This window comes from Mastomys coucha, unplaced genomic scaffold (assembly GCF_008632895.1).
Source record: "Mastomys coucha isolate ucsf_1 unplaced genomic scaffold, UCSF_Mcou_1 pScaffold20, whole genome shotgun sequence".
In the NCBI taxonomy this organism is placed as follows: Eukaryota; Metazoa; Chordata; class Mammalia; order Rodentia; family Muridae; genus Mastomys; species Mastomys coucha.
The window spans coordinates 60,040,943-60,059,250 of NW_022196903.1; the positions used below are offsets into that span (position 1 = coordinate 60,040,943).

Sequence of the window (18,308 nt, forward strand, 5' to 3'; positions counted from 1 at the left end):
CCCTTCCTTTCCCCTTCCTTCCCTCACCCTCCCCTCCCTTTCCTTTCCTTCTTCCCTCCCTCCCTCCTTTGCTCCCTCCTTCCCTTCCTTCCTTTCTTCCTGTTACTTCTTTCCCTGTTAAAATATTGATTATGTTTGGCAAGCAATGACTTATGGCTAGCGACTACATAAAATAAAATAATTTAAAAATATTGTCTCCAGAAATTCATGAATAATTTGTTTAAAGACAAAATGAAGTATATTTAATTTATCCCTTAGAAAGCATATGTCCCTTGAGCTGTCACCTCCCTCTAGCTAGACTGGCCAGTTCTCCCTTTTGAAGATAATTCACCAAGCTGATGGAAGAGAATTGGAAGAGACTGCCCCAGCTCCAGTCCTCTCACTTGGGAGGCAGTGCTGCTTTCTTTGGTGGAGAAATGAGATGAGTTGCATTGTGCTTATCTCCTGAACAATTGTGATTGTTACCCTGTATTCAAACACACCTGCCAAAAGGACACAGAAAACATGAGGACAGCTATTGGAGAACAGTTGTGAATCATGCAGTTTTTGAATAATAGTAGGCTTATTTAGATAAAAGTTTAAGCCATGAATGTTAATTTAACATTTATTCAATGCTTATCAATAAAAAGGTGCATATTTCAGGAGAGTATGTAATGTTCTACTCTTGGTAAATTTAGCATGATTAATATGGATTTCTGTGGAAACTGAAGTCTTTTTGTTTTGTTTTAGGTACGTGGGAGCAAAGGAGAAGTTCTGTATATTTTGGATGCTACCAACCCGAGACACTCCAACTGGCTTCGTTTTGTTCACGAGGCACCATCTCAGGAGCGGAAGAACCTGGCTGCCATTCAAGTGAGCCTGTTGGCTTCATATTTGTACAATGCACTGTGAGAGTAATGGATTAATTTATAACTCTACTCCATGTCTTCAATTTATTTCCCTGTGATCAGCTTCACATAACAGTACCTAACTCATAAAAGCAAAGAAATCATCTAGTCAGCATATGCAGGAAAAGGCAACTGAACTGTCAGCTAAAACCAGATCTCTGACTTTATTGGAATTCTTGGGGGGAATGAATTACACGGTCTGATACTGTGCTTGGCAGAGCTTGCCTTCACATACTTTGATTTCCTTCAGTGAATGTTTTTTGATAGCAGTTTGGTTTGCTAGTTACTTTGGATCATCTTACTCTGCTGTGGGTTATTCTTTGAGAAAGACCTCATGGAGACAACTTGCTCATGTGTGTTACCCTACAGTCACACTGAGCCTCGTGGGGATCATGTGCTTTTGAGAGTTTTTCAGATAAACAGATCCAGTGGGATACATTTAAGTATCTGTCTATGCAGACCTGTTATAAACTTTTGGCTCATGCAATAGTGAACACTGGCAAATTCAAAATCTGCAGAGCTGATGTCTCAATTTGAATCCAAGAACCAAAAGCTCTTGTAGAGCCAGGAAGTCTGCTTTGAACAAACTCAAGAGATGATGATTCTCTTATGCTGAACAATCTTGGGGGCAGCTTTGTATTCTGTTATACCTTCAGCTGATTAAATGAGGTCCACTCCCATTATGGTAGTCAGTATTCCTTATTCAAGCCCACTGACTTAAATGTTACTTTCATCTAAAAGCATTTTTATAGAAGCAAACAACATACCGTTTAACAAGCTTTCCATCACTGCTTGCTTGGGTAAGCAGCTCTATAAACTTGATTGCCACAAGCAGAAACCACCATGTCTCAGAGAATTGATTCACTATACCCTCATCTACTGCCACATATACCATTTGGTTCCTGTACAGATTATGGGTTGGACTTAGCAGCTGCTCAATGGAAATAAAGGCAAAAGGAAAAGAACAAGTCTAGAATAGTTCTATACAGAAAAGATCAATCAAGAAAATGAGGGGGCACTATAGGGTGATGGAAAACTGACTCACCCTGTGTAAAGCTTCCCATCCTGCCTCTCAAGTGCAGAAGAAGTCATGGAGTTATGGCTGACATTAACATGAAGGGAAGGAAAGAACTGGGACCAACTGCCTGCACTGTTCTAGATTGCTCATCTATGTGTGACAGATGCTTATAGAAACTCATAGTGTAGAAATTTATGACTAGTGAACCGATTCCACTTCAGTCTAAAGAAACTATAATGAGGAAAAGTCACAGCATTAAGTTTAATCCAACAGTAATAACAGTTGTCTGCTAGTTAATTTTCTATCCTCAGCTAAGTAATTTCTCTGTTACTACAAGTGTTATAAAAACAATGTATTTCTTTGTGTGGAAATACAGACCTGACCCTTTTAAAACAGCTAAAATATAATAGAATATTGGATCTTTGATAGAAGGGATTGTCAAATCACATTTTGGATTATTCTCTACACAAAGATCTAAACACAATTGAAACTGATTCATCTTTATTCATGTGTAAGCATCATTTCTTTTCCAAGTATATTTATATTTTTTCATGTTCCTGATCAAAATAGTCTCATGGCATCTGTAGTAATAAATTAAATTGCCATGTTGAGTTGCTTCCTTTGTAAATGTTATGATTGTTAGAACTATTTATGGAAAATGTATTTTAAGCCACCTATTTCTCCTTATTGTGCTTTGGGCATACATGGCAAAGACATGCATACACATCCTCCTTGTTTTGGACTTTGAGTTTAACATTTTCCCAAATTTTCTTTACTTGAGAACTTTCTTCTTATTGCTTGATATTTCTGAAAACCAGTCATTTTCCTCATTTGCCTCAACCTTCATATTGTTTCTTCAGAGCTCTACACTAGGCCTTGGACTCCCTCAATAATTCTTGTTAAAGATGACCTATCTGTACTTTGTTTTAATCTCCCTTCAGTTAATAGAACCCATTGTTATTGTGTTGATCTTGATCTCATCCTATCCATGTGCTCCTTTACTGTGCCTCAAGGTTTTACCACATTTGGGACATTCACGTCTTTGTTTTTACTAATCAGCCTTCACAAGGCACAGTTTTTACTCTCACTTGGAACACTCAGTGACCACGTTTCTTCCCCTATGTCAACTATATTCCTTTCCTTGAGAGAGAATAGGAGTCTCTGGAAGAAAAAACGGTGGCAGTTGTGGTCCCTTGGGACATAACTGATGACTTCAGAAGGGAGTCAATGTAAGGGCAAGATTAGAAGATGACAAGAGCATCTGTGAAATTTCACTCTTGATTTAATTAGGATCTAAATCTGTTCAACAGCCACTGTAGGGCCCTTTCTTAATGGGAATGAATGGGCATTACCTTGCTTTTGTCATAGTAAACAGAACAGTAGCTGAAGTAACAGATTGCTGAGGCGTCAAAATCACACTGGAGCAAGGGGCAAAGAACATAATAGTTGGGTCTCCTGACTGGAAACAAAGCCAACCCTCTAATTGGTTAGGATGCTCTCCTGAGAGCTGCATTCCAGAGACACTGAGTGGGAAAAACAAGAGCATAATGTTTCCCACATTACATTATGAATCACTTGCATTCCAAATTGCATCTTAAATTTGAGGTATTCAGGAAATTTTTTATTTGAGCTGTATGCCCCAGGGGTAGAGTAAATGAGAAACGTTTGTGGGTTTGTGGCTTGCTTGGTGGAAAACGTTAATACTTGGTCCAATTCTTTTGGAAAAGGGATTAAGAATTTCAGATCTGTTTTGACAGATGATTGGAACTCCTTCATGGAGACTCAATTATATTTGTAGTTCTGAGATTTATTTGATATTTGTGAATTTGATTTGGAAATGATGATTAGGAATATGAATTGCTGAAGAAGGATCTAGCAAGCTAATATCCCTTTTCAGAAATCAGTTAAGTGTGTACTTAGACTTTGGAAGCATTTCCAACTTAGATTAGAAAATTCTAAATATGAAAGATGGTCTGTTAGTGGTGCAGAAGCGCTCCTAAGCATCTGAATCATGGTGACACTTCTCTGAGTTAACCATGAGTCACTAAATGAAAATATGTGTACAGTATTTGAAAAAAAAATGACAAGACAGTGTTTTTTAGACTTCGTGTTCTGTTGTGGGGGAATCAAAAAAGATAGAACTGTCTCGTTCTAGTGGTTGTGCCTCTGCCCCCACAGCCTGGCTGGCCATGCACTGTTGGACAATGGCCGACCTGTTTTTATCTTGTGGAGACTCTGACGCAGAACTCCACAATCTCTCCACCAGCTCTGTAGGTTTCCACTGGCGAGTTGTTACCACGTCAGCCCCATGCTTCAAACCCCCATGGCCTTTGTGGTGCACATCTGGCAAACCCACGCTTTGCTGCCGTACCTTTCTCTCTTGAACCCAGATGAGCTACCATGTGAAAGAAAATGCGACACAAACTTAGTTCAGAAACAATGGTAACTCAGTCTCTGGGTGCAACAACTAATCTTGTAAGCCTTATTCAAATCCGACTCCTGGTGGCGAATCCTTGCAGATCCACCATGATACCAGGAAACTCTAGCAGCTACATCGTACCCCTCTGCTGTCCTGTTCCAAAAGGGACCTCATTCTCTCCTGCTTCCTGTCTTCCTCTGTTCAACCCAGAAGCCCTGCCTACTCGCCCAGTGATTGGCTCCTTTATTCATTAGGGGATTGGTTCACAAGAAGCCACCTGAGTACTTGACTCATTCCTCATTCCAGACAGCCTCTTCTGAGAGAGCAAGTAGCACAGAGCCATACACAACAGTATTCTTTTCCTTTTTCAAGTAGACAACTATTTAGTTAAAACTACTCAGTTAAGCCAGGCAGTGGTGGTGCACGCCTGTAATCCCAGCACTTGGGAGGCAGAGGCAGGCGGATTTCTGAGTTTGAGGCCAGCCTGGTTTACAGAGTGAGTTCCAGGACAGCCAGGGCTATACAGAAAAGCCCTGTCTCAAAAAACCAAAACCAAACCAAACTAAACCAACCAAACAAACAAAAAACCTACTCAGTTAAAAGAGTGAGTTATCATCCAGTTTGGAAAAGAAAGTGAATTCTTTGGAATATCCAAGGTAGCATTACATCTCATGTACTTCAGGACCCATTTCTAGACCTGTGCGCTCCCCAGGCCTGTTGGCTGCATGCTACTACCTAAGAGTGAGCTGGTGTTCATGGAGCCTTGGTACAAGAAGGAAGCCTTTGGGTTCTCATCCATATCGTGAGGAAGGTGTGGGGCTGGGCTAGGAAGCTGTTGGAAATGGTGAAGAGTTAGACATTGAGCTCAAATAGCAGCACAAGTTCACTCTACTTCTGACCTCAGCAGAGTCCTGCAGCCCCTGCTCCACTGCAGCATGGACGATCAGCTCTCCCTTCGGAGCTGTGCACAGGAAGAGGAAGCCTATTAGGTTGCTTTAGGAGTGTTGCAGGGTTGCTGGGTTTTATTAGTAATTAACCACATGCAAATCACTAGTCTTAAAAACAGTAGTTAACATATCAGGTCTCTCCCCCCGCAAAAATCAAGATTCTTCCTGAGAAAGTGTCCCTATTAGCCTAAACATTTCTGGTATTTGGCATAACCTTAACTCCAAGATTGGGAAAGAAAAATTGGAAAATTTGTCCTTTATACATCATTTACAGACCTTAAATTTTTCATCCTCACAGAACAAAAGGTATTAATAGACATTAGTGATGAAGGAAAGTCTCCCCTAAGACACTCTGAAATAGCTTTCTGTACAAAGAGCATGGCCTGTCACATCATTGATAGCAAATGGAACAAAATCTGGCCTTAGGCAACATGAAGCTCCTTTTAAAGGAGCATGTATGGCTAAGACAGATATCTTATGTCAATAAAAAGAATGTTAAGCACATGGTTTTATAGACTCTGCAAATAGCCATTCAAAGTGATGAATAAACCATTATTGGTGGAGCTCTTTTTTTTTTTTTAAAGGACAAATTTTGATGAGAAGACTTTTTGTGTCTCTGACTCCCGAAACCATTGCAATAGTTAACTCTATCTCCACTGAAGGCAACTCTGCTTTACCGCACATGTGTGTCTCATACCGGTAAGAACATGTTACTAATGGCGTGCCACCAATTCATAGATTCTAGGAGTAATTTTTTGTGAGTATGGATTTTTAATTGTTTTAAAATGGCTTTGGTTTATAGTGCTCATCTGTAAGCATCTGTAACTCTGTTGGTTACCTGTTTGTAGCAAGCTTGCCCTAAATTTAACAGCATGAAGTAGTGAGAGTGAGCATGTGTCTTTTTGCATATTTTCTGAGGGTAAAATTCTTGCTTGCAGGAATTGTTCTAGGCTCCTGGACCTGCTCCCTGGTGGCTGGGAAGCTTCCTCATTCAACCATCTGGTAGTTCCTGAGCTCATGCACTATGCTGGGCCCTGCCCTGAGCACAGGAGCACTGGGGGTACTATGATGATCTAATTCCTGCATTCTTTGCAGAAAAAAACATTTTTAAATCTTTGCTCCTTTTCATGTAAGTCAGTTGTCATTGGTATCTGTTTGGATTCTTGTTCAGATTAAATACATACAATAGCATCTTGAATATACTAGAGGCTTGTTAAGATGGCAGATGCTAGGCAGGTATGGTACGCTAGAATTCATGGAATGAACCAGGTAGGTTAGATAACAGCTATTAGAAGGGGTGGGAGACAGCTCAGGATCTCTGGATGGTAGCCAAGGAAACTAGAAACAATATAGGGGAAAACCAACTCAGTTTCTATCCTATAGGGATTGGTGTATCTGGGGAGTCCCCTGTTTCAGTGAGACAGAGTGAACAAAATTATACTCGAGATACACAGATTCAGAAATATGACAGTGTATTCTAAGAAACAGATATTTAAAAAATAAAGGGAAGAAGGCAGAAGAAAGTTGCTGGACAATGATAGGGAAGAGCAGAAAAACGTTCTTGTTGGTACTCAACCAGAGCTTAGACATTATTAAAAAAGAGCCTGCTAAGTAAGTGATTTGGTGGTGTTAGAACATCTATAATTGACACTCTTAGCTGGTCTGAGCAAGTGCCAAGAAACTATAACTATATACCAAAAACATGGTCAGCAGATACTGAGTACTGGTAGACTGTATGGAAAATATTGTATGAGACCTATGTTAGACCCATATAAATTGAGGTATAAATTGCAAGGAAGTAAATTATATGGCTTCCAAACTTCACAGCCTGCTCTAGGAAGGGCTGTCTAGGGCCAGCCAAGGCCACCACTTACGACTGACTGGGTTTGTGAAGTTTAACAGGCATCTCTGACATAACCTGTGAATGACTGCCAGCTGATGCAAAACATCATTTGTGGCCCAAGCTTGCCAAGGACTTCCTGGAGCAGAACAACAGTATTCACATTCAGATAACTGAGACTGAATACAGAAATGGCAGCGGCTATGAACTGAGTTGTGAAGAACCACTCATAGACAGGATCAGCATCTGTGACTCAACCTCTAAATTTCAAAGGACAACTTAAGGGTCTGACAGCCATGTAGGAGCCTAGGAAAGAATGACAAGAGAGTTGAGATTGGAACCAGCAAGAAGGTAGTAGTATGTATCCTATTCTCAGGAGAGTAATAGAGATTGAGCATGTTGTGTACCTAAGATGATTCTATAACAGAGAAAAAAATGACATCACAACCCTAGTGCAACCTGGTTGGTTTTTGAATACTACAATCATTTCCACCAAAAAGAAAAAGTGTAAATTAATACATCTAACATAGCTGCACAACTTCCAGTGGTAAATCAAAGGAAGCATGAAAAATCAAGGCAACATGATTCCCCCCAAATCAGTAATTTCATAGTAATGATGTTCAGTACAAATTAGATACAGTCCTAACAAAAAATTCACAGGAACAGTTATAAATATATCCAAAGAAATCAAAAGACAAACTCCCAAGCTTCTAATGGTGTATTTTAATCTCTACAAGACAACGGTCAATGTAGAGTGCTATACCCAGCAATCCTATCTATTATACTGGAAGGAAACTGAAAAACAAGATAAAGGAATTCATGACACTTCAGTCAATTCTCCAGAAAATGCTGGAGGAGTTCATCTGACTGAAAAGGAACAACTATGCCCATGAGGATGGAGGGAAGAATAAATGATATGAGAACAGTAACTAAGTAAACTGAAATAGGAAAGTACCAAACACTGAAGAAATCAACAAATAGCAAGACTTAAAATACACCTTGCAATAAAAACTCCAGATTTAAGATCCATAATTCTTCAATAAAAGACAGAAACTAAGAGAATGAAAAACAACATCCACCTCTTCATCACCTTCAAGAAATACCTGCATTGAAGACACAACTTTAGGATGAAAGGAGAATAAAATTATAGCAAGCACATAGAGTGAGAATCCAGCAAGCACTGATGTTCTAGTGCTTGACAAACTGGACTTCAGTTATAGCAAGCACACAGAGTGAGAAACCAGCGAACACTGATGGTCCACTACTTAAGAAATAGACCTCACACCAGCTCAGTCAGAAGAGAGAAGGTGGTCACTTTGTTTGGAAAATACAACTTCCAAAAGGTAGAACTGTTAACTCCAATACTCTACAGATTACCAGCCATCACAGTCTGAAATAACTCCGAGAGCTGTGACAAAGGTAGTGAAGTTTACATTTGCTGTGAAGGAATATGGGATTGCAAGTCATATTTATTAACGTAATAATGAACATTTATATTCAAGAACCTATGAACGTTGCATTAGGTATAGAAAAATACCATTTTTACAACTTTGTAACATTTAAGAGCTGTGGTAAGAATAAAAGAGGACGTTTACAAATTCTTATCTGTTACAAAGTACAATACAAGAGGCATTTATTGTAGGTGCATTGAAGCTAAAATGGCCAATAACTCCACTTGCCAGTCAGGAAGTTAAACTAACAATGCTATGCATGTTCATGTTGCTGTGTACTTGTACTGACACTAGAATCCAGGCTCTACTATTAGCTTGCTTGCTACTTGCTGCTGTAACATTGACTTTGTGTGAATATAAAGAAGGAAATGGCTTTGTTGTATTTTTCAAAATTGGAGGTACAGCTATTGTTATTGATTGTAACTAAGATAGTAAGCAGATGTAAATGAAGTAAATGGAATGAATTTACTAACTGAATACTAGAATTAGGTGTGCTTACTTTTTTGTTAGTGGATGTTGGGTTTTCTAGGGAAGTTTCCATTCAACGAAAACTACTACTTCAGTACATGTGATACTTCTTATAAAGTAATGCTAACAGGCAGGCCTGCATTTCATCAGTGAATTACAAAATATTCTAAAAAAAGCTTTGTGATTTATGTTACTCAGTGTATGTTCTGGGGACTTTTTATTCTACTGATTTACAAGGCAGAGGGACAAGACTGGTCTAAGAACCCTAATCGGCTCCCCTTAGTTATCTCTGTCATCCATTGAAATCAGAAATGATTTACAAAGACAGCTTGAGATCGGAGATGTGTGTAAAGAGGCTTCTATTTAGTTGTGGTCTTGGATGGAGGTTTGTAACATCCGAAAGGTATGGACTCCAGGGAAAGGACATTGTTAGATTTGAGCATAGACTTCTCTTTCACTGGGAGCTTTGTTCACAAACATCTTGGAAGGGGTTATGTCTGTCATTTGATTGATTTATGCCACAATCCTGTGCACTGTCTCATGTTTAATTAATTGGGCATTTGTCTGACTGGCATGCCTGTAATTTCTTCATCTAGCTTAAGGTGATCACGTTATTTAGCATCCTGGCATGCACAAAGATGATAGCATTGAATTCTGACTTCTTTTCCTGTGGTCCTTGAGATGGGTCTTCATGCATCTCTCTGTAGTATCACTTTTTCATTTGGAGGCAAGAACAGAAAGTAGGGTGGTCATTTTTGCTGAGGGTTTTTCCAGTTCTTCCCCAGCTGTGCTTTGAGAGCTTTCCCTAACTCCACTGTATTCTCATTTCTATATTTTGGAATATAATACAATTTTATAGATCTTGCTTTTTCAAACCAATATAGATATGCACTTGATAATACACATAATATACATAGAAAGACTAATGCCATGCATATAATGTTGTCACAGAATCATCCTTTGAAATACTTTGCTCCTTGATAAAGAATAAAATTTGTGCCTTTTAAAATTGGTTTAGTTTAACCAATCATTAAATGTGTCCTCATGATAATATTTTATTTCCAGAAAGTGATTTGGTAACCAAAGCAGACAAGCACAAAGACGTGATTGCCCATAAATTTCTGGTTCTCCAAGTTATTCTCAAAATATATCACATTATCAGATTTTGCATCAGGGCATGCAAAGATCTAATATATTTCTTTACTGTTAATTGTTTAAAACAAATGAACAAAAGTCCTATAGTAGATTTGTAAACAAACCTAAAGCTACACTAAATGATGTTCACATAACAGAACAGTTAGAGTACTGTTGCCCTGCTAATTTGTCTCAGTGGCAGAGGCTATACGAATAGCTGCCTCTCTCTCCTGCCATCGTACCTTCCTGTCACATTTGGCTGTACCACCTAGAACTAGAAGCCAGAATAAACTCTTCATAAGTTATTCTTATCAATAAGTAATTCAGGAGCAGAGGAGGCAGAGGAAGGAGAAACCTGTATTTTTGTAACTCTAATATAGTGTTGAATAGTCAATATATTGAAACTGATAATATACATAATTTTAGATGTAATTCCTTCCCTAATGGAGTTCATCACAAACCAAGAATTCAGGTAAAAACATTTAGATGTAGTAAGAGAAGTTTGAGCAGTTTGGGACCTGATGCTTAGGCCTCTGGCATGATTATGTAATTAAAATGCTTCTTTCCTGATGTGATATGGAATAATATTTGTATTAGTAATTAGTAATAATATTAGTAATACTAAGCTAGCCCAGCTGGGAAGCTATGCAATTTACATTTGAGTTTTTTTTTAACTTAAAAAGAATTATGCATTTCTTTACCAAAAGTTTGATTCATGACCAAAGCCTTTTTTATTCTGAGTATATATTTTTTTCACATTAGAATTTACTACTGTGTCAGAATTTACTAATGTGGCAACCAGAGAACCCCCTTCTGCCTGAGTTGAACATCCCAATGTCACTTAGACAGAGCTCCAGCCACATCCCAGAGCTAGCTGTGGGATCAGCTAAAAGAGTTTCGGATGCTGGAGTGTGTGCACACAGTAAAGCCATCTGCCCTAGCTGGCATACATGAGACATGGCTCCCCAAGCTTCCCTGTAGCACTATTTTATTCTAAAGTTTCTTGGTTACAGATAAATTATATGCAAACAAAGAGATAGACTTTAGTTTTATTTATGTGTTTTAGTATTCCTCTAGGCAGAGCCATGGTTTGTTTCCTAGCTTTTGCTTCTTGATAATCTCATCTAGTGTGTCTCAGAGAAAGGGGTCAGCATTTGCTTAGGGAGCTGCAATTGATGAATCTTTGTTCAGAGGTTTGAATTATTATTATTATTATTATTATTATTATTATTATTATTATTATTATTACTATTACTATTAATTTTTTACACTCCAGATTTTATTCCCCTCTCAATATACCCTCTGACTGTTCCATATCCCATACCTCCTCCCTGCTCCCTATCTCCACGAAGATGTCCTCAGTCCCCCACTTCACCCCACCAGACCTCTAAACTTTCTGGTGCCTCCAGTCTCTTGAGGGCTAGGTACATCTTCTCTGAACCGAGACCCACCAGTCCTCTGCTGTATATGTGTTGGGGGCCTCATATCAGTTAGTGTGTGCTGCCTGGTTGGTGATCCAGTGTCTGAGAGATCTCAAGGGTCCAGGTTAATTGAAACTGTAGGTGCTCTTACAGGGTCACCCTCCTCCTCTGCTTCTTCCAACTTTTCCCTAATTCAACCACAGGGGTCAGCAGCTTCTGTCCATTGGTTGGGTGCAAATATCTGCATCTGACTCTTCTCAGCTGCTTGTTGGGTCTTTTTTTTTTTTAATTTTTTTTATTAGATATTTTCTTTATTTACATGTCATATGATTTCTCCTTTCCCAGTTTCCCCTCCAAAAAAAAAAACCAAAAAACAACAAGAACAAACCCCTGTTGCCTTCCCCCTTCCCCTGCTTGCCACTCCACCCTCTCCCACTTATTGTCCCTGGCATTCCCCTACACTGGGGCACAGAACCTTCACAGGGCCAAGGACCTCTCCTTTGTTGGATCTTTTGGAGGGCAATCACGACAGGTTCCTTTTTGTGAGTGCTCCATAGCCTTAGTAATAGTGTCAGGCCTTGGGACCTCCCCTTGAGCAGAATCCCACTTAGGGCCTATAGGTAGACCTTCTTTTCCTTGGGCTCCTCTCCATTTCCATCCCTGTAATTTTTTTCAGACAGTAACAATTATGGGTCAGAGTTGTGACTTTAGGATGGCAACACCCTCCCCCATTTGATTCCTGCTGGAGGTGGGATCTATAAGTTCCCTCTCCCTTCTGTCAGGCATTTCATCTAAGGTCCCTCCCTTTGAGTCTGGAGAGCCTCTCAACTTCCAGGTCTTTGGTGCATTCTGGAGGGTACCCCCAACCTTCTATTTCCTGAGGTTACCTGTTTCCATTCTTTCTGCTGGCCCTTAGGGCTTCAGACCTTTTCCCTCACTCAATACCTGATCAGGTTCCTCTCCCCCCCCCCAACTACCCCCACCTGTCCTGTCCCTTTCCTTCCCAGGCCCCTTCTTCCCCACTTGTGATTGCTTTCTTTTCCCTCCCAAGTGGGACTGAGGTTTCCTCACTTGGGCCCTTCAGCTTGTTGACCTTTTTGAGTTCTGTGGACTGTATCTTGAGGTATTCTGTACTTTTTCCTTTTTCTTTTTTGGCTAATATCCACTTATTATCCACTTATACCATGCCTGTCCTTTTGGGTTTGAGTTGTCTCACTCAGGATGATATTTTCTAGTTGTATCCATTTACCTACAAAACTTCGATGTCCTCGTGCTTAATAGCAGAGTAGTATTCCATTGTGTAAATGAATCACATTTTCTGTACCCATTCTTCTGTCTTGAGACATATGGGTTGTTTCCAGATTCTAGCTATCACAAATAAGGCCACTATGATGAACATAGTAGAATATGTGCCCCTCTATCATGGTGGGGCATCTTTTGGGTATATTTTCAAGAGTGGTATTACTGGGTCTTCAGGTAGATCTATTTCTAATTTTCTGAGGAACCTTCAGATTGTTTTCCAGAGTGCTTGTACCAGTTTGCAATCACACCAAGATGAGGAGTGTTCCTCTTTCTCCACATCCTCACCAACATGTGTTGCCACCTGAGGTTTTGATCTTAGCCATTCTGATTGGTGTAAGGTGGAATCTCAGGGTCATTTTGATTTGCATTTCTCTGAACACTAAGGATTTTGAACATTACTTTAGGTGCTTCTCAGCAAATTGAGAGTCTTCTGTTGTGAATTCTCGATTTAGTTCTATATCCCACTCTTGTTTGGCTTTTTGGCGGTTAGCTTCTTGAGTTCTTTATATATTTTGGATATTAGCCCTCTATCTGATATGGGTTTAGTGAAGTTTTTTTCCCAATATAGGTTGCTGATTTGTCTTACTGATTGTGTCTTTTGCCTTACAGAAGCTTTCCAGTTTCATGAGGTCCCATTTATCAACTCTTGATTTTAGAGCATGACCCATTTGAAGTTCTGTTTAGGAAACTTCCCCCTGTGCCAATGAGTTTACTTTCTCTTCTATTAGATTGGGTGTATCTGGTTTTATGTTGAGGTCCTTGATTCACTTGGACTTGAGCTTTGTGCAAGATGACAATTATGGGTCAATTTTCATTTTTCTACATACAGACAGCTAGTTAGACCAGCACCCTTTATTGAAGATACTTTCTTTTTTCCACTGTATATTTTTGGCTTCTTTGTCAAAGATCAAGTGCCCGTAATTGTGTGGTTTTGTTTATGGGTCTTCAATTCTATTCTATTGATCAACTGGTACCAATACCATTCAGTTTTTGTCACTATTGCTCTGTAGTAGAGCTTGAGGTCAGGGATGGTGATTCCCCAGCTGTTCTTCTATTGATAAGCATTGTTAGCCCGGTGGTAGTGGCGCATGCCTTTAACCCCAGAACTTGGGAGGCAGAGGTAGGCAGATTTCTGAGTTCGAGGCCAGCCTGGTCTACAGAATGAGTTCCAGGATAGCCAGGGCTACTCAGAGAAACCCTATCTCGAAAAAACAAACAAAACAAAACAAAAAGAATTGTTTTTGCTATTCTGAATTTTTTGCCTTTCCAGATGAATTTGAGAAGTCTTTTTTTCCATGTCTTTTAAGAATTGTGTTTGGAGTTTGATGAAGATTTCATTAAATCTATAAATTGCCTTTGGTAGGATGGTCATTTTTACTATGTTAATTCTGCCAATCCATTAATATAGGAGATCTCATTTTCTGAGATCTTTTTTTCTTGAGAAACTTGAAGTTATTGATACAGATTTTTCACTTGTTTGGTTAGAGTTACCCCAAGATATTTTATGTTATTTGTGGCTATTGTAAAGGGAGTTGTTTCCTTACTTCCTTTCTCAGCCTGTTTATCCTTTGTATAAAGGAAGGCAACTAATTTATTTGAGTTAATTTTATATCTGGCCACTTTGTTGAAGTTGTTTATCAGCAGGAGAAGTTCTCTGGTAGAATTTTTGAGGTCGCTTATGTTTACTCATATATCATCTGCAAATAGTGATACCTTTATTTGTTCTTTGCCAATTTGTATCCCCTTGATCTCTTTTTGTTGTCTTAATATTCTAGCTAGCACTTCGAGTAATATATTGAATAGATATGGGGACAGTGGGCATCCTTGTCTTGTCCCTGATTTTAGTGGGATTGCTTCAAGTATCTCTCCATTTACCACAAACCAAAGTTAAATCAGAGCAGGTAAACTATCAAAACAGGCCCGTATCCTATAAGGAAATTAAGTAGTCATTAAAAACCTTCCAACCAAAAAAAACCTAGATGGATTCAGTGCAGAATTCTACCAAACCGTCAAAGATCTGATACCAATATTCCTCAAACTATTTCATAAAATAGAAGCAAAAAGAACACTACTTAACTCATTCTATGAAGCCACAATTACTCTGATTCCTAAACCACACAAGGACCTAACCATAAAAGAGAACTTTAGACCAGTCTTGCTTATGAATATTGATGCAACAATACTCGATAAAATTCTTGCAAACCAAATCCGAGAATACATCAAAACTATCATTCACCACAATCAAGAAGGCTTCATCCCAGGGATGCAAGGTTGGTTCAACATATGAAAATCCATTAATATAATCCACTATATAGAGAAACTCAAAAAAATCACATGATCATCTTAGATGTAGAAAAAGCATTTGACGAAACACAACACCCCTCCATGTTAAAATATTGGCGAGATCAGGAATTCAAGCTCCATACCTAAACATAATAAAAGCAATTTGCTGCAAAGCAACAGCCAGTGTCACAGGCTTGATTCTTAAGACTGCATCCATTCTCCAAGACAGGGTGAACTGTTTCCTGCTGGGTGCTTGATCCCAGACCATGATTCTACAGGAGGCAGATTTCTTCGCACTTTAACAACATGAAGCTGGTTGCTCTGCCTTTTTCACTACTTGAAATTTAACTTGGCCTTTTCTTGCCTTACATCACTTTTGGTATTTTCAGATGTTTTCTTTTTGATCTGAAAATTTTGACAACTATTACTCTGTCATTGTGTCAGTCATTTTCACTGTGAAGACTACTGCAACAGACAGCTCAAACTTTGTTTCTGCTACAAGGTCCCATGTGTGGCCCATGCTGGCCTTAAACAGAATATTCAGTGCACCGTTCACCCATACCCTGAGTGCACGGACTCGAGTTGTCGATCACCAGCACTGCTTGTTTTGTCTGTGTCTCTCCAAATAAGGTGCTGCTTTGTAGCTGACACTGGTCTTGAATTCCTGACTTTTTCCCTCCTGCCCCTTGGGGGCTGGGATTGTAGTATCACCATCATGCCTGACAAAAGCTCTAATAGTTTGTAGCAGTGAAGTCTTACTCTTGTTTGCATGTATGGCTGCCAGGTTGGATGCTTCACCCACAGGGTACCTCAAGGAAAGGTTAGCAGCTGTGTATTTTATTGGCAGGAAGAGCAGTACTGAGGACTTTTCAAAGCTTTTGCATGGATGAGACTCCTGGTGTTACCATTAGAATCCCATGGTCGGTGCATGCCATCTGCTCAGACACGCTTAGAGAGCAGGGACACCGAGGGAGTTTGGAGTCATGTGTCAGTGTGCTGGAGTGCATGGCAAGATGAAATGCTTCAGCCAGAAACGTTATGCCTCATTTTCAACATATTTTGTTTATCAGATTAATATTATAGATGCCATTAATTTTCCTGCCGAGATGTTTCCTGATGTTTCTCTTCTTGTAGAAATCATGCTCGTATGCTGCTTGAGGCTTACTCAGGGCGTTAGTAAAGAAGGTTCAAGTGAGATGATAGTACCTATTAAATATCTTATTTGCTTTTTTTTAACTTTCATCTTTTTATGTAAATAACTTGAGTAGAGTTGCAGTTCCAAAAAAATTTCCCAACACTAGTGTAAATGACTAATTTGCAACCCCAAGGTTTGCTTTGGAGCTGAGTTTTCTTGCATTTGGATTACCTGCCGGTCATTTCAGCTGGAGGATGTGGATTTTCACAACTTATTGCCTTTTCAATAGAATAATTGTGCCTTTGCCAAGTGTATAATTATGTGCTTTCCCTTGTAGTATCCACATGTGGACAGCAGCCTGCCAACAAGTAAGCAAGAGCCAGGTTAAGTCACAGACAGATGCTGCTCAAGTACCAAAGCACTGCCCTCCTCTGGAGTTATGTTTATTTGCACACAGTGGGGATTAATATTTTTTTTTTGTTTGTGTGAAAGAAGATAAAGTTACTTTTGCTGTTTTCAAATAGCAGAAGTGAATGTCTCATGCATGAGTTCCTAAAGTCTATGCCCGTGAGGCCTGGTACTTTAATAGGGATGATAGACAAATTGTCTGGGAAAGCTGAGGTTTGTAAGTCATCTTGGTGTTGAGTGGAGGTAGAGAAATGGAAAGGATGATTGGTTTTAAAAGATTGTCTGTCTGTCTGTCTGTCTGTCTGTGTGTTTGTCTTTCTATTTTGATGTGCGTGTGTTTGTGCATGTGCATGCACCCCATTGGTATGTGGAAGCCTAAGGTGGCCAGAAGAGAGGGCTAGATTCCGTGCAGCTAGAGTTACAGACAGTTATGAGCTGCCTGATATGGGTGCTGGAAACAGAATTTGGGCATTCGGAAAAAGCAGCAGCTGCTTATCCACTCAACTATTTTCCCAGCCTTGCAAGTCAGATTTATCTCCCAAACTTCCAGGAAAGAGTTTATTCAGAAAGTGATAGAATCAGAAATAATTAAACAGGAAGGCATCTTGAGTCACTGTCATAGTATAGTAGTCATTGTTAAAAAACTCTTATCAAATGATGGCTTAAATTACTATGTATAGCTTTTAAAAAGAGGACTCTTAATCTTATAAGGTTGTATTTTGTAGTTTCTTATAGTATCCTGTTTGAATAGTTTTGTTAATTTATATCATCCTTTCTTAAGTGGAACAAGATCTGAGAGACAATGTTGTATAAACAGTCTTCCTTTTGTTTTGTTGACTGGCTTCTCTGTCTCTTGTGACTGACTCTAGCCTAATGAAGGAGGAGATAAGCCCACATCATTGCTTTGTAGCTGAACTGGAGACCCTGGGTAACAAGAAGGCTTGCCCAGTTGACACTGTCCAGGAGTAGCAAGGCAAAGGCAGAAGGATTGCCTTTGGACCCCTAAGAAAGGTTCTTCCCATGCAGCACACCTGAGTGCTTGCTATAAAGTATCTTAAGGACAGACACACTAGTAACCAGAAGATAAATATCCCCTGAGCCGGAGGCCAAGCTTGTGTAGTATAAAGGAAGTTGTAAACCCTGGAGATCATCCTCTACAAGAATCCTCCTTCACACCCCTTCCCACGCCTGCCACCTCCAGCTTTTGATGATACTCAGTGATTCAGCAGATTTATTAAAGAATAGTAATGTATTAAAGAATGTTAGCTTTAAAAATTGCTGAATTGATCAGGTATCTGAGTGAAAGTTCACATACAGATTTATATACATAGAGACCATGATGATTAAAAACATCAACAGAAAAATACGACAGTTGTTTTTTGTTTGTAAACTTGTTAAGAACAGGAAAGTGAGCCACAACTCATATTTGTAGCTCCTTCTATTTTTCTGAATGGCATCATTGCTTTTGTTGTCTTATTCATTCAAAACAAAGATGGAGATGGTAGAATGCCTGACCAACTGTGTGGTATGTTGTAGGATGCCGTCCCGCAGCTCCTACCTGCGTGGGGTTCCACGAACCGAGGATTTGGAAACCT

At 39.4% G+C, this 18,308-nt stretch overlaps 1 protein-coding gene across 1 annotated transcript in view; it reads left to right on the top strand.

The window, feature by feature from the left end:
- Window positions 1–18,308, top strand: part of Prdm5 (PR/SET domain 5) — a 184,962-nt gene that overhangs the window by 60,439 nt on the left and 106,215 nt on the right. The window contains exon 3 of the mRNA XM_031382082.1: window positions 730–852. Coding sequence (XP_031237942.1) covers window positions 730–852 — 123 coding nt within the window. The remainder of the gene's footprint in view (window positions 1–729; window positions 853–18,308) is intronic.